Here is a 13563-nt window from a genome sequence, read left to right on the forward strand (position 1 = left end):
TGGGTTGGTTGAATGTTCATCACAAGAGTGTATTGTTTGTGTGGGTTGAGATGAGTGGTTTTCATCTGGTAGGTCATGGTTTTTGCCGGAGAAGGATGTCGGAGATGGAGATGGAACGAAGTTATCTAAGTTTAGATATTGTGTATTGGGTAAGTATGGAAAATGATTTTCATAAAAAATAACACTTCTTGATACTGCAACATCGTGAGAATGCAAATTATACACAAGATATCCCTTTGTATGAGTTTTGAATCCAATGAAAATGCATGGGTGTGCTCTGGGATCAAATTTTTGCCTATTTGCTTTGATTGTGTTGATATAGCACAAACATCTGAAGACACAGAGATTGGATATGTCACAGGGTTGGTTATGCAATTTTTCGTAGGGTGAAATGTTATTTAAGAATGGTGTGGGAATGCAATTGATTAGAAATGCAGCGTGCGGCAAGGCATAACACCAAAAAACAGGTGGCAAGTTTGCCTGAAAGAGAAGTGCTTGTGTGACACTGAGCAAGTGTTGATGTTTCCGTTCTACAATACCATTTTGCTCTGGGGTTTCGATACACGTGGTTTGGTGCACGATCCCCTTTGATGCATAATATTCATGCATGAGAAACTCTACGCCATTATCACTCCTTATAGTTTTAACCTTGCCGTTATATTGGTTTTCAATGAAAACGATGAAGTTAATGATTATATGTCGCGTTTCCGCTTTGGATTTCATAAGATATATCCACGTGAATCTGGAGTGATCGTCTACAATGGTTAGAAAGTATTTGTGACCATGCATGGACAGCTTTGAGCATGGACCCCATATGTCCATATGCAGTAAATCAAAAGAATGAGATGCATGTGTGTTGCTAGATGAAAAAGGGATTTTCTTGTGCTTTGCATAGTGACACGTGCTGCAAACAAAATTTTTATTATTACTTAGAAGAGGATAATAGTTTTTCATACATTGTAGCCTTTCATTCGATGGGTGTCCCATTCTAAAATGCCATAAGTCTATGGGGATGATGCGGCAGCTAGGATGAGTAATGGTAGAGTAGATGGCCTTGGTAGTTATCTGGTTTGGTATCAAATGATAAAGACCATGCCTTGCTTCAACTATACCAATCTTCATATGATTGTTCGCTTTCTGCAAAATGCATGATGTAGAGGAAAAAATTAGTTCATAATTATTTGATGATACGAGTTTTGATATTGAAATAAGATTGAATGTGAAAGTGGGTATGTAGAGCACGTTATGTAAGATTAAATTGGGTGAAAGATGTACGGTTCCTGTGTGAGTAGCATGAACGAGATTACCATTTGGAAGCTTCACTGTGATCGGGTGAATTTGCGTGTAGGAATGGAGATTATGCAAAGAACAGGTTACGTGATCCGTTGCTCCCGAATCTAGGATCCAGGAGGTGTGATGCGTTTGGGTAGAGAGTGAATTACCTGGGTTTAAGGGTGTGTTAACAGTGCACGAGGAAACTGATGCAACTTGTTTGGACTGCGCCGTGCTTCCTGCCGGCGGCTGCTGGATTAAGGCAAGTAATGCCTTGTACTGCTCAGGAGAAAAATGAACAACCTCTTGTGACCCATGTTGCTGACCTTGATCATTCGCAGCTTTATCTTCCATTGTTATCATGTTATTTACGGTGGTTCTTCCACTATAGGGTTTGTATCCCGGCGGGTATCCATGTTTCCGGTAACAAACATCTACTATGTGCCCGAACTTGCCGCAATGGGTACACGTCTTTCTTCCATTGTTATTCTTGTTTCTTCCATCATAACTTGCAGGGACCCCATGCTTCTTATAACAGGCGCTTTCTACATGTCCAATGCGCCCGCAGAAATCGCAAGTCGTCTTCGTCGCGTTTATGGAGATGTCCTTGGGTTCGAAGTTAATGTTTGGTCCTGCGTGCCCTAGCAGTTGCCTTTCTTGTTGAGCTACATAAGAGAAGATTTTGGATATGGCGGGTATAGGATCCATGAGAAGCACGTGAGAACGAATGTTAGCGTATTGTTCGTTCAAACCTCGTAAGAATTGCATGGCTCTATCTTTAAGCTTGCGTTGTGCGATGATGGTGAAAGTTGCACATGAACACCTGACGTTACACGAGCAGACTGAATCTGGTCTGAAATTCTCAATCTCGTCCCAGATTACACGCAAACGAGTAAAATACTCCGTGACTGAAAGTGAACCTTGCTTCATCGTTGATGCCTCTTGCTGAAGGTCGGAGATTCGCAGAAGATCTCCTTGTGAATATCGTGACTTCAAATCCCGCCAAATCTCCTCAGCTTTGTCCATCCAGAGTATACTCTGTCGTATGGATGTGGCCACCGAGTGTACTATCCACGATACGACCATATTGTTGCACCGGCGCCAAGCTCCATAGGTTCTATCCGTCTTCAACGGTTCGGGTGCGCTTCCGTCAATGAATTCCACTTTGTTTTTGGCACTTAACGCAGTAACCATGGACTACTCCATGAATGGTAATTGGTTGAGTCTAATACTGGGGAAACGAGAGCTATTGCCGGATTTTCGCTTGGATGAAGGTATAGGAAGCTTTCTGCATTATTGATCGAAGCTTCGTTCATGGTGGATAGTTGAGAAAAGGGGAAGAAGGGTATGCGCAGCAGAACTCTCCGTCAGAAGAGCTCTGATACCATGTTAGAAAGAATAGGACAGCATATAGATGGAAGCTTATGACTATCGGAAAGAAATGATCAGCTACAGCTTGCAGCCTTTATTCATTAATGGTGAAGCTTATATACATCTGCAACTTGAGTTCTGTTACAACTGAAAAAACTAACTAACTAATTCAGCTAACTAACTAACTATTTCCGTTAGATCTGTTTATACTTCTAAGAGAAAATGAGATAATTATTATGTGATTTTAATATACAAATAACGTATGCATAGCACCTTTCTTCATGCTTAGTTTTGGTCCACACCAGTTTTCATCAGTGGATTAAGCTAAATGATAGGCATAGTGAGCCAATGGGGAAGGGTACTGCTTGGTTCTCTGTGTTTGCTAATGCTATTTTTATAGTATTTGGATAGCAATAAGTCAATCTTTCTTTCAAAATGTGTGTGTTCAATCCTTATAAGGTTGTGCAGAGGATCACCAACGACATCTTCATCTTTTGAAAGACTCTACTATGCTCAACGAATAAGAGGTTGGAGCCTCAATACCATTCCTTGCATATTTCTTGAGAGCATCCTCCCCCATTGTGGGTGAAGTGCAATGTTGATGGCTCAGTAAGACAACTTCCTGTGTTGGGATCTTCCGTGATCATTGTGGCAATTGGATTTTTGGTTTCACCAGGAACTTTGGAATGACCAATGTGTTGTGCTTTGAGCTATGGGGGATCTCCTCTGTCTTGAAGCTTACTTGGCAGAATGGGTTCCGGAACCTCATTTTGGAATTTGATTCTTTGGTGGTTGTTAATTTGATTTTATCAGATGCTAATGCTAGTCATCTTTACTGATCCTTTATTGAGGAGATAAGGAAATGGTTGGCTAGAGATTAGGAAGTTTTTCTCCATCATTTTGTCAATAAAGGATTACAATTGAAAATTACTCACACATTATTGAAGAGATATGGTTTTCCCCGCTGGCAATGAAATGCCTGAGAAGAATATAAAGCAGATATTAAGATGAGAAGTAATTTAACAATCCGTTAGAACAATTGTAGTAATTTACTGGTAGAAACCAAGCAAAAACCTACAAGACAGAGATAATGCATTCAATTTGAAGCAAAATATTAAGTTACTTTGTAGTCTGCTTTATAATGGGTGGTAGCAAGGGCAATTCAAATAAGTTCTCTGATGTTTGTGTTTGTTCTGAAAGGTGTTATGTGCATGGACCCAGCATTGAAGTTATCTAAGAAGTTATGATATATTTGGGTATCTTAAGCAAGCTTTCGGTGAACTATGATGTTTGCATATGGAAATCAGCACTAGAATTTCTCTGGTTGAATTAGGAATTCAATAGTAGAATTACTGTTGCAGTTTAATGGAACTTGCAATTTCTAATATATTTCAGTATCTTAAATCTTCAAATTTTGGTTGAATTAGGAAATAAGCAGTAGAATGTCTCTGTATGAAAGGATATGCAATTTTGTTGTAAAAATGAGAGTGACTACTCCACGAAAAATGACTATGCAGATTTAATTTTATTTCCCACAAACAGTTTGATGTACTTGAACACATGTAATATTGGACAAGATAAGTTAAGACTTTTTTATAAATTAAGAAAAATAATGACTCCAAAATAATGATATTTATTACGAATAAGTTTTATAACAATATTGTTACACTTAGTTTTTATAATAAAAAATACTACCTACATTTTTTTTGTACATAATGGATAACATTGTTTTATACATATATATAAATGTATTAGTAAGCATTTCAAAATTATAGTATTTATTAAGGAATAAAATTAGAATAAAAGTTTTAATATTTATTTATAATTGAAAAGTCCATCATTGTAATTTTTTAAATACTAAAAGATTATTAATTGAAATGGAAGTAGTTTTTGTATTTTACTTTTATTGTATACACATTTTAAACATAAAATTTATTTTAATGAAATCAATTTATAGTGTCTCCTTTTGCATGACTTTGGTCAAGGTCGTGCCTATATATTTCTAGGCCTTAGGCATAGGTGACTTTTATCTATTTTCATTTTATTCTTCCACTTTTTTGTGTAAAATTTGTTAATTAAAATTTAATATTCAAGCAATATTTTCATATTTTATTCAATAGTATTTTTTAGTCAGTATTTTTTTTAATATCTTGAATATATGGAGAAAAGTTAAGACCAATAATATCAAATTAATATTCACTAAAAGTTAAATTTAGTTTGAGATAGTTACAAATAGTTGAAGATAACTAGCCAATTTTGATATCATGGCTTTATTACTGTGTAGTTTTAGTTTATAATAATAAAATTATTATTTCTAGATCTTTATAATATTAGTGCAACATATCTATTTTCTTAGTTAATAATTACTTTTTTTCATTATAGAATTTTACTTATCCTGTTCTAAGATATTTATGAAAATTCCTGTTTTCATTGGAAATGTTGGAAATTGTTTATATTCAAAATTTTAAATACTCAAATTACATGAATTTTAAAATAACATTAAAGCAATGCAAAATTTACTAAAAAGAAAAACAACATATAATTTGATATAATAAGAAGAAATGCAGAAAAACTATTACAATCCATTGTTATAATTTTTTAAAACCAAAATAATGATGATTACATGTCAATAATATGAAATAAAATTAATTTATTGTATAATTTTTAGAGACACCCTCTTGATGAATTATCAGCACAAAATTACTATTGACAATCACCATTGTCATATTACATTGTATTTATTTTTTTACATTTATTTTTAATTTAACTTAATGATTTATTTTACTTTATGTTTTGAATTTATCAATTTCACTAAAACTAGACTTGTTTGTGGTTGCACATTTAATTTGTGAGAGGACAAAGATGGCGTGAAAGGAAAGCGTGTAGTGTTGATCATGTACTTGTTTGTCCTCGTCTATCTATCTGAACACAACACAACATTAAGAAGAAATGCAAAATATAGTTGTTGGAGACAAAGACAAACTCATCCCTCACTCCATTTTTTTGGGTAGAGTCTTCAGTCTTGTGCTGCAATAATGAAATTCAACAGTACCAATAGAGGAAAAAAAAATTGAAAATGAACTTCAACCTGTCACCATCTCAAGAATCCTCGATATTTTCAAACACACTCCATAACTAGAAAATTTTTCCCTCTCCACTATCTCACTCTTATTAATGTCAGTATAACTTCATTATTCTTTTTGAATAATAATCTCTTTAATTTTAGTGCTACTAAAATGTCAATATTTTATTTATTTATAATCTGTAATATAATAACCCCAGAATCACATTCTTCTTCTCAGGTCAATATTGGGTTTTAACTTTTAAGGTTTCGTTCTGGTTGAGGGCACAACAACTACACTGCCTTTTCATTCTTCAGGTATTCTCTTCTTCTTCTTCTTTTTATTTATTTTTGATTTATCCCTTCTTCTGGTCGTATAAAAAATTACTATACTATACCCTTTTTCTTGTTTGTCTTTTTCTTTTTTATTTTGTTGAACATTTCTTTATTTTCCATTAGAGGGTGGTGTTCTTGCTTTTAAATCCCCATTTTTGGAGTTATGTTTACTCTTTCGTTTCATGCAACCTAATCCCTAGAAATGTGAGAATGTAGAAATGTGAATATGTGATGAATGTGTTTGTGTGTCTGTGTGTGTGTTTTTTTATTTTTATTTTTTATTTTTTATGTGTTTTAGTTTTTTGTTCTCTGAATAGGTTGTTTTGTCGAGAAAATTTTGATCTTTTTCAATGGGCACGGATGAAAGTGACAGCATGGTTCTAGGTTCAGAGCAGGAGAAGGAGGTTAGGGAAGTTCTTGGGGGTTTGAGGAGTGAGGAGGGTAGTTGTGGGGTTACTGTGAATGGGGATGGGTTTTCTAGCATTGAAAGCGAAGGGTTGTGTTGTGATGGGGTCGTTGACTTTGTCGTCGAGAATAGTAGTGTCTTGGAGACCAAGGTTTCAGTTCTGAGTGAAAACGATTGTCAAGTTTTGGCTGATTCTGAGGTGAATGGGGTGCCGTCTTGGTTAGGAATGCAAGAAAGTGATATGGATGCGGTGTTTTCCGGTGATGGTGCTGAGAAGTTGGACTTTGGTTATGGTTCTGAGAAGCTGGACTATATGTTTGCTTCTGAGAGTACAGTTCCTGAGGCTGCTGTTTTGAGTGTGAACCGTTCGGTAGAGGTTGGTGGAGAAGATGGAAGAGGAGGGAAGAGTGAAGAGACAGGAACATTTGAAGATTGTGATGGGGGCATTGTCGCTGTTGGTTCTGAGAGTAGAGTGGCAGAGGCTTCTGTTTCGAGTGTTGAAGGTTTGGTAGGGGTTAGCACAGAAGACAGAAGAGGAGGGATGAAGGAAGAGGAAGGAATAGATGAAAATTGTGATGAGGATGCCGTCGCTACTGCTTCGGAGAGTAGAGCAGCTGAAGCTGCTGTCTTGAGTGTGGATAATTTGGTACGAGTTGTTGGGGAAGATGGATCAGTTGAGGGGATAAATGAAGAGGATGGAAAAGATGTAGATTGTGATGGGAACATTGTGGCTGTTGCTTCTGAGAGTAGAGAAGCAGAAGCTTCTATTTTGAGTGTGGATAGTTTGATAGGGATTGGTGGGGAAGTCATAAGAGATGGGGGCGAAAGTGAAGAGGTAGAAAAAGATGAAGATTGTAATGGGAACATTCTGACTCTTGAATCCGAGAGTAGAGTTGCAGAAGCTGCTGATTTGATTGTGGACAGTTCAGTAGGTCTTGGTGGGGAAGATAAAACAGAGAGGGGTGAAAGTGAAGAGGAAGAAAAAGATGAAGATTGTGGTGGGAACATTGTGACTATAGAGGTTCCAGTTGCAGAGACAAGTGAGAACATGGATGTAGATGTGGAGGACTTGAGTGTTGAAGGTTATGGTTTTGTTGTTGGTGATTTTGTTTGGGGTCAAGTTGAGAGTCATCCTTCGTGGCCTGGCCGGATTTATGATCCATCTGATGAATCTTACTTTGCATTGAGGCTGAAACAAAAGAACAGACTTCTGGTTGCCTACTTTGGGAATGGAACCTTTGCATGGTGTCAACCGTCACAATTAAAGCCTTTTGGGGATAACTTTGATGATATGGTTAAACAGAATAGCTCCATCGATTTTGCCAGTGCTGTGCAAGAAGCTGTAAATGAGTTTGGAAGGCTTCTGCATTTGAAGTTGAGTCATCCATTTGTTGCTAAGAAAACTGGTCCTGAGTCCAGTCTCCCTTTGGCGAAAAACTCTGGCATCAAGGAAGGAGTTCTTGTACCTGAAAATGCCATAGAGAGACTTGATTTTCTAATTGAACCAGCAGAATTACTTTCTTATGTGAAACAAATTTCGCAAATTATTGAGTTTGGAAGTATTCTGGAGCTTGAGATATTAAAGGCTCAGCTTTCTGCATATTATCTGTCAAAAGGGGGTTATAAATTAGCTGATTATATGGATCCCCAGCCGATTCCTGGAGTTGAAGATAGTGTCATGGATGAAACAGTTGCTGGAGATGATGGTAAAAGTACTGTGGAAGCACCAACCCAAGGGCCATTTGATGAACTGGGTCATTCTCCAGGGCTTTCAGGGAGCATATCGAACCCTGTTAGAAAGCAGAAAAGCATTGCCGAAATTATGGGGGAGGACAAAGATGTTCATACAGCAAATAGGGAGCTGGATGCAACTGTTGAAATGGTGAATGCAATTGGGTCAAATGTTGGAAAGAAGAGAAAAGGTAGTGAGGATGGAATGGCATCTAAACCTGTTCAAAAGAAAATGGAGTTGCTTCTAGATGCTGATGGAGATGTGTCATGTGCTAAAAATGATGGCAATGGTGATGAGGAAAACAGCGACGTTGGCTCATTGCTGCAGTCAAAAGAGAAGAAAGAAGCTTTTGATGAAGGGAAGAGCGAAGAACGAAATGAGAAGGGTAATTTGTCAAGAGAAAGGAAGAGAAGCAAGTACTTGTCCCCTCCTTTCACTATTCCAACCAGGGGGCAAAGGGAGGTATACTTAGAACCGGAATCTCTTAAAGTATCCAGAAAAGCTAAAGTATCACAGCGAAGGGCAGGGGATGCTGGCCTGAGTTCTCTTCCAGTTTACAAGGGGAGGTTTTTTGATGGCTCAAGTTATCAAACACGAGAAGATGATGGGAAAAATATTGTGGATCCAAACAAAATCCAGGCTCCTGTGGCGGAAGTTCTGTCTCAAGTCCTCAATGCAGCTATTAGTCCACTAATTCGTAGGGAAGGCACTTCTCTTGACCAATTTGTTGACTTTACTTATGCCTTCAGAAGTTCCTTATATTGCCAAGGATCGTTGCACGAAGTATACGAGAAAAATCAACCTGGAAGGAAGAGAAAGAAGCCGGAATCTGAAGAAGATGAAATGTTGAAAGGTTTAAATCTGTCTGCTGATGAACATATATCATCACTGAAGCAAAATTCTGGGCAAAAGAAGAGAAGAAAGGAAACTGCTTCAGGCAAGAAGGGGACTGATAAAAATGCTGCAGGTGCTGTTCTTTTTGTTTCATTTTGGCCAGGATCCTCTATGCCTTCAAGATCTGATCTTGTCTCCGTGTATAGCAAGTTTGGAGCTCTGAATGAAGCAGAAACCGACATGTTCTGCACTAACTACACAGCTAGAGTGTCCTTCCTTAGAACTTCTGATGCTGAGAAGGCATATAACCATTCCCAAAACAATAACCCTTTTGGATCTCCTACTGATGTCACTTTTCAGCTTCAGTATTCCTCTGATGGATCCAAGTCTGGACAACAGGGTGAAAGATCAAAGAACAAGTCTTTGCCAGCAGCTACAGCACCTGTTGCATTCTCACAGGGTACTGAAGCATCCAAATTGATCTTCATACAGCAGAAGCTTCAAGGTATGACTTTGATGCTAGAAGCATCGGGTGGCAAATCTCCTGATATGATGGCAAAGGTAGAGAGCGAGATGAAGGCTCTTTTGGAGGATGTTAACAAAATGGTTGAAGCTTCTTTGTTTTAGATAAGACATGGGAGACTAGTCATTATGCAGCAATGATTAGGGTAGAATTTAGTGATAATATGCCCCTTTTGTGGTTCTGTCGTTATCTGGGGCTCTTTTTGTTTGACCTCTTGGCCTAGCTTTATAAAGGTAGTTGTTATATTTTGAATGGGGGTCATGATATTAGGTACTTGTCCAGATATTTTATCCGTTGAATGCATAGTTTTATAGATATAAACATCTTTAGACTATTCTGTCTCTCATGGTAGTAACTAGTAATATGCAAACAGCTTTTAATGATAAAAGATATATTATTCTGTTCCATTCTGTTTGATTTTGTTTTAAATACTAAGTTTTATCTGTTTTGGGATGATAGGAACTCCTGTTTCTTGTGATGATATTGATTGCGTTCATAAGGAGACCGTGCATGTGACATAATTATTTTAGTTGTATTTAGTTTTAATAATGAGACAAGGATAAAATAAAACAAATAAAATATAAAATTGTCTTTGTAAAATGCCTATATCGTGTAGGTAAACGTTGGAAAATCCCGCAATCCATGGTAACAAATATCTACAGTTCGACACTTGATATGAATTGTGTGGCCAATTTATAGAAGCTTGGAATGTTCTGATGATATTCAATAGTGGAAGTTTACGATCAAATTGTTAGCCTGTTATTTGAAATCCAACCATCATCTTCATATTTAAGATCAGAAACAAATGGCTTATATTAAGAAGTCGAGACACGTTAAGAGAAATATTACTACACCATCCATTGAAGAACAATTGAGTATGGCTTGGTAAAATAAATAATGCATGCATCACATTGAAGAGCAATATTACAGCATCCAACTTTCAGAATTACAAACAACATTGACTTAAGCGGATAGATTTGTACACTAAAAGAAATCAACACATCTTGGAATTACAAACTGGACAAAAGGAACAAAGGCAAAAAAGCACCAAAAGTTGGATTTCCTGCTCGTGTTCCCACATTGTAAATCTCCATATACTAATCTTGAATGATATTTTTTCTTTCTTTTGACTACACAAAGCATGGGAGCATAGGTAAACTATCTTCAATGTCTGGTGTATTACAAAATAAATATCAGTCATCAACAGGGTCCTGGGGAGTTTCATCTGGCTTGCGTTTGATACTAATGACAGGGCATTCAGCATGCTTCCAACAAAATTCACTCACAGTGCCAACAAAAACCCTGCACAACATGTTCAATACAATTCCTTAATAACATATCTCATACCAAATTAAAGTCTAGAAGCATTCATGCATTCTCAACCTCAACATCTCCTACAAAAAATAAAGCAATTGGACATACTTTTGAAAAGGTCCAAGACCTCGGCTACCCACAACCAGAAGATCAGGCCTTAGTCGTTTCACTTCATGACATATTACTTCTTTGGGATCACCCTTCATTATCCATGCTTGACAAACCACCTACAAATAGATCATTGGGTTGTCAAATCAAGTAAACCATCAATTCCATCCCTGAAGTATTAATCTCTTCCTTAAATAATCCCTTAAGTAAAACAAACTACTTAAGTAGTCTTAAAAATATTAGAAGTCATGCTAAGTACTAAGTAGTTATCCAAATATTAAAAAATCCTTCAAATTTGGCCATTGAACTTTACTAAAATACATCCACTGAGGGACTAAAGCGATGAATATTAGATACTTCAGGGAAATATTAAATAGTTTTATTACTTTACAGACCATTTCGAAGAAAGATAGAGTAATAGTTCAAGAATGAATTGATGGTTTATTCTTTAATTAATATACATTGTTAACATAAAATAATTTTACATAGACATCTAATAAGATATGATCATTTTATTATGGCATCCTATTCATTATTGGATGTCAGCCTAAACGTATTTTACATTGATAATTTAAAACCAATTTCACTTAACATTTAACAGGAACGAAGACAATGGCTAGAGCATGCAGAAGTTGAGGAGAAAAATCATTACCCCAATTTCATGACACCTATTGACGAAGTATTCCAGCAGATGAACCCCTCTAATTCTATCTCTCTGATTCATGTTCTTAAAATCGTCAGGCGATGCGTAGATACTATCCATGTCATTAAAACCTAGCAAAAACAAGAAATAAAAAAGCACAACAACCATCTTTCACGTTCCTATAGAATAACATAAACGCTAATTCCTGTCACTATATCAGCTGCATATTAAAAAAAAAGTAAAAAAATAATCACAAAACAAGATCAACTAAAATATCATAACAATGTTCTCAAACTCAATTATTACTCATCGAATCAAAGACACAATCCTTTTTTCTTTTGCACATTACACCTTTTTAAAAAATGCATCTAAAATCAACATTTCATGAATTAACATCTATCTTGTTTATAAGAAACCACAAGTATCATCCACAAAAGATAATCTTGTTCGAGCTAGGTAGAATACTATGGGAAGCAGCAAAGCTCTTCCTCCGAATACTTGGGTCTCGAACTCGAAATTACTGATCAAGCTAAGACAACCTTGTGCCTACACGGTGGAATGCTGGGAACTCGAACTCAAAATCACCGATCAAGCTAAAACAACCTTGTGCCTACATGGTTGAATGCTTCGAACTCGAACTCGAAATTACTGATTAAGCTAAAATAATCTTGTGCCTACTTGGTGTTATGAATTAACATTTCTGCATACATATATACATGCTTACTCTCAATTAACTAATTTCACCAATCATGGACACACTCTTAACATAAATTGTAGGGATCAACTAATTTCCCGTCCTTTTTCCGTTTTCTTTCCTCCATTTTCACAGAAACCAAGCAGCACCGAATACAAAACAGAATCCAAACGCCAGTAATCATAATATTTCTTGACACAACAACAAAGAACAATTAAAAAGAAAAGAGAGGGAAATAGAAAGAGAACCATCTTCATCGGGGACTTGAACGTGAAGAAAAAGAAGGTTGAAGGCAGAGACGTTGTTGCGAACGATCTTGTTGATGGTCCATTCGAAAGCCCCTTTGCTGCTGATCGAAGGATGAGGGTATCCCTTCATGCTCGACTCGTTCACTGCCACCATCACCCGAGTCACCTCTTCCGCCATCGCTGAGTCAACTCACCCCGAGTCAATTCACTCTCTTTGTTCTTTGATCACGCAGTTATATATATGCAATGACCACCGAGATTCACTCGCAGCGTATTTAACCATTCAGTGTAGGATAGCACCGTTATCTAACACTTTGCTAAAGTGCGCACTTCGAACATGGTGCTGTCGTTTTCTCATAAGGTAGCGGGCCCGGGTGTCCTTTCTATTATTCTTATGCCTGGATACGAAACATCGAGAACAAACCAAAACGACAACTTCCACAAAATTATATGCCAAAGTTAAAGAAGTTTTTCCTCTGGTGTCCGTTTCATAGAAAGGGAAGAAATGAAAAAAAAAAAATGAGATGTAAGTTTTATTAAAGTAGAGTGTAGTTTCTAAAAAAAATAAAATGTAAAAATATGAATCTGGTATTATTTTATTTTTTTACTATTGATTTCTACTTTCTTTCCACTCAAACATACACCCTAGGTTCTATGCTTAAGCTTCTTTTCTTTGTTTTTTTCACATGCAAAAATTTAGGTACTTAGATGCCCAGAGCCCACCAGAATTGGGACAAGTCTAAAAAGATTCAAAAAAATGTGTATACTTACAAATTATTCACTAATAAAATTCACATTGGTAACAAGAAATCTAAATCTTTTTATTATATAAACTTGTTCCTTATCAACTAAACCATCATTTATTATTCGTTTAAGCATCTTCAAATTTACCTAAATTCAAGAGTTTCGTATAATTTGGAATCTTATGATTTGGTTTCCCTTATAGTTTCTTATTGCTATTTTGATTATCCGGGTTGATTTCATAAGGCAGGCCTACAGAGCTAAAAAATTATTGTTTTTA

General features: G+C 36.5%; 2 protein-coding genes across 2 annotated transcripts; one reads left to right on the forward strand and one right to left on the reverse strand.

Annotated features, from left to right (window-relative positions):
* Nucleotides 1–5626: 5626 nt before the first annotated feature.
* Nucleotides 5627–9942, forward strand: LOC114411675. The gene is made up of 3 exons (XM_028375324.1): nt 5627–5819; nt 5946–6022; nt 6358–9942. Exon 3 carries the CDS (start codon nt 6391–6393, stop codon nt 9637–9639), a length of 3249 nt encoding a protein of 1082 aa, XP_028231125.1. The 5' UTR covers nt 5627–5819; nt 5946–6022; nt 6358–6390; the 3' UTR covers nt 9640–9942.
* Nucleotides 9943–10395: 453 nt separating this feature from the next.
* On the reverse strand, nt 10396–12769 carry LOC114411676 (universal stress protein A-like protein). The gene is made up of 4 exons (XM_028375325.1): nt 12543–12769; nt 11610–11731; nt 10958–11076; nt 10396–10837 (listed from the first exon to the last, which is right to left on the reverse strand). Exons 1-4 carry the CDS (start codon nt 12718–12720, stop codon nt 10729–10731), a joined length of 528 nt encoding a protein of 175 aa, XP_028231126.1. The 5' UTR covers nt 12721–12769; the 3' UTR covers nt 10396–10728.
* Nucleotides 12770–13563: the final 794 nt, after the last annotated feature.

The sequence above is a fragment of the Glycine soja genome, chromosome 5 (assembly GCF_004193775.1).
Source record: "Glycine soja cultivar W05 chromosome 5, ASM419377v2, whole genome shotgun sequence".
Lineage (NCBI taxonomy): Eukaryota > Viridiplantae > Streptophyta > Magnoliopsida > Fabales > Fabaceae > Glycine > Glycine soja.

What these genes read in the sequence shown, in the direction of transcription:
- LOC114411675 (XM_028375324.1), top strand. Translation starts at nt 6,391, where the DNA reads ATGGGCACGGATGAAAGTGACAGCATGGTTCTAGGTTCAGAGCAGGAG.
- LOC114411676 (XM_028375325.1), bottom strand. Translation starts at nt 12,720, where the DNA reads ATGGCGGAAGAGGTGACTCGGGTGATGGTGGCAGTGAACGAGTCGAGC. An exon ending in ATAGGTGTCATGAAATTGGG is followed by an intron (nt 11,077 to 11,609) that starts GTAATGATTTTT and finishes ATCTATTTGTAG; the next exon opens with GTGGTTTGTCAAGCATGGAT. An exon ending in GGTCTTGGACCTTTTCAAAA is followed by an intron (nt 10,838 to 10,957) that starts GTATGTCCAATT and finishes CATGTTGTGCAG; the next exon opens with GGTTTTTGTTGGCACTGTGA.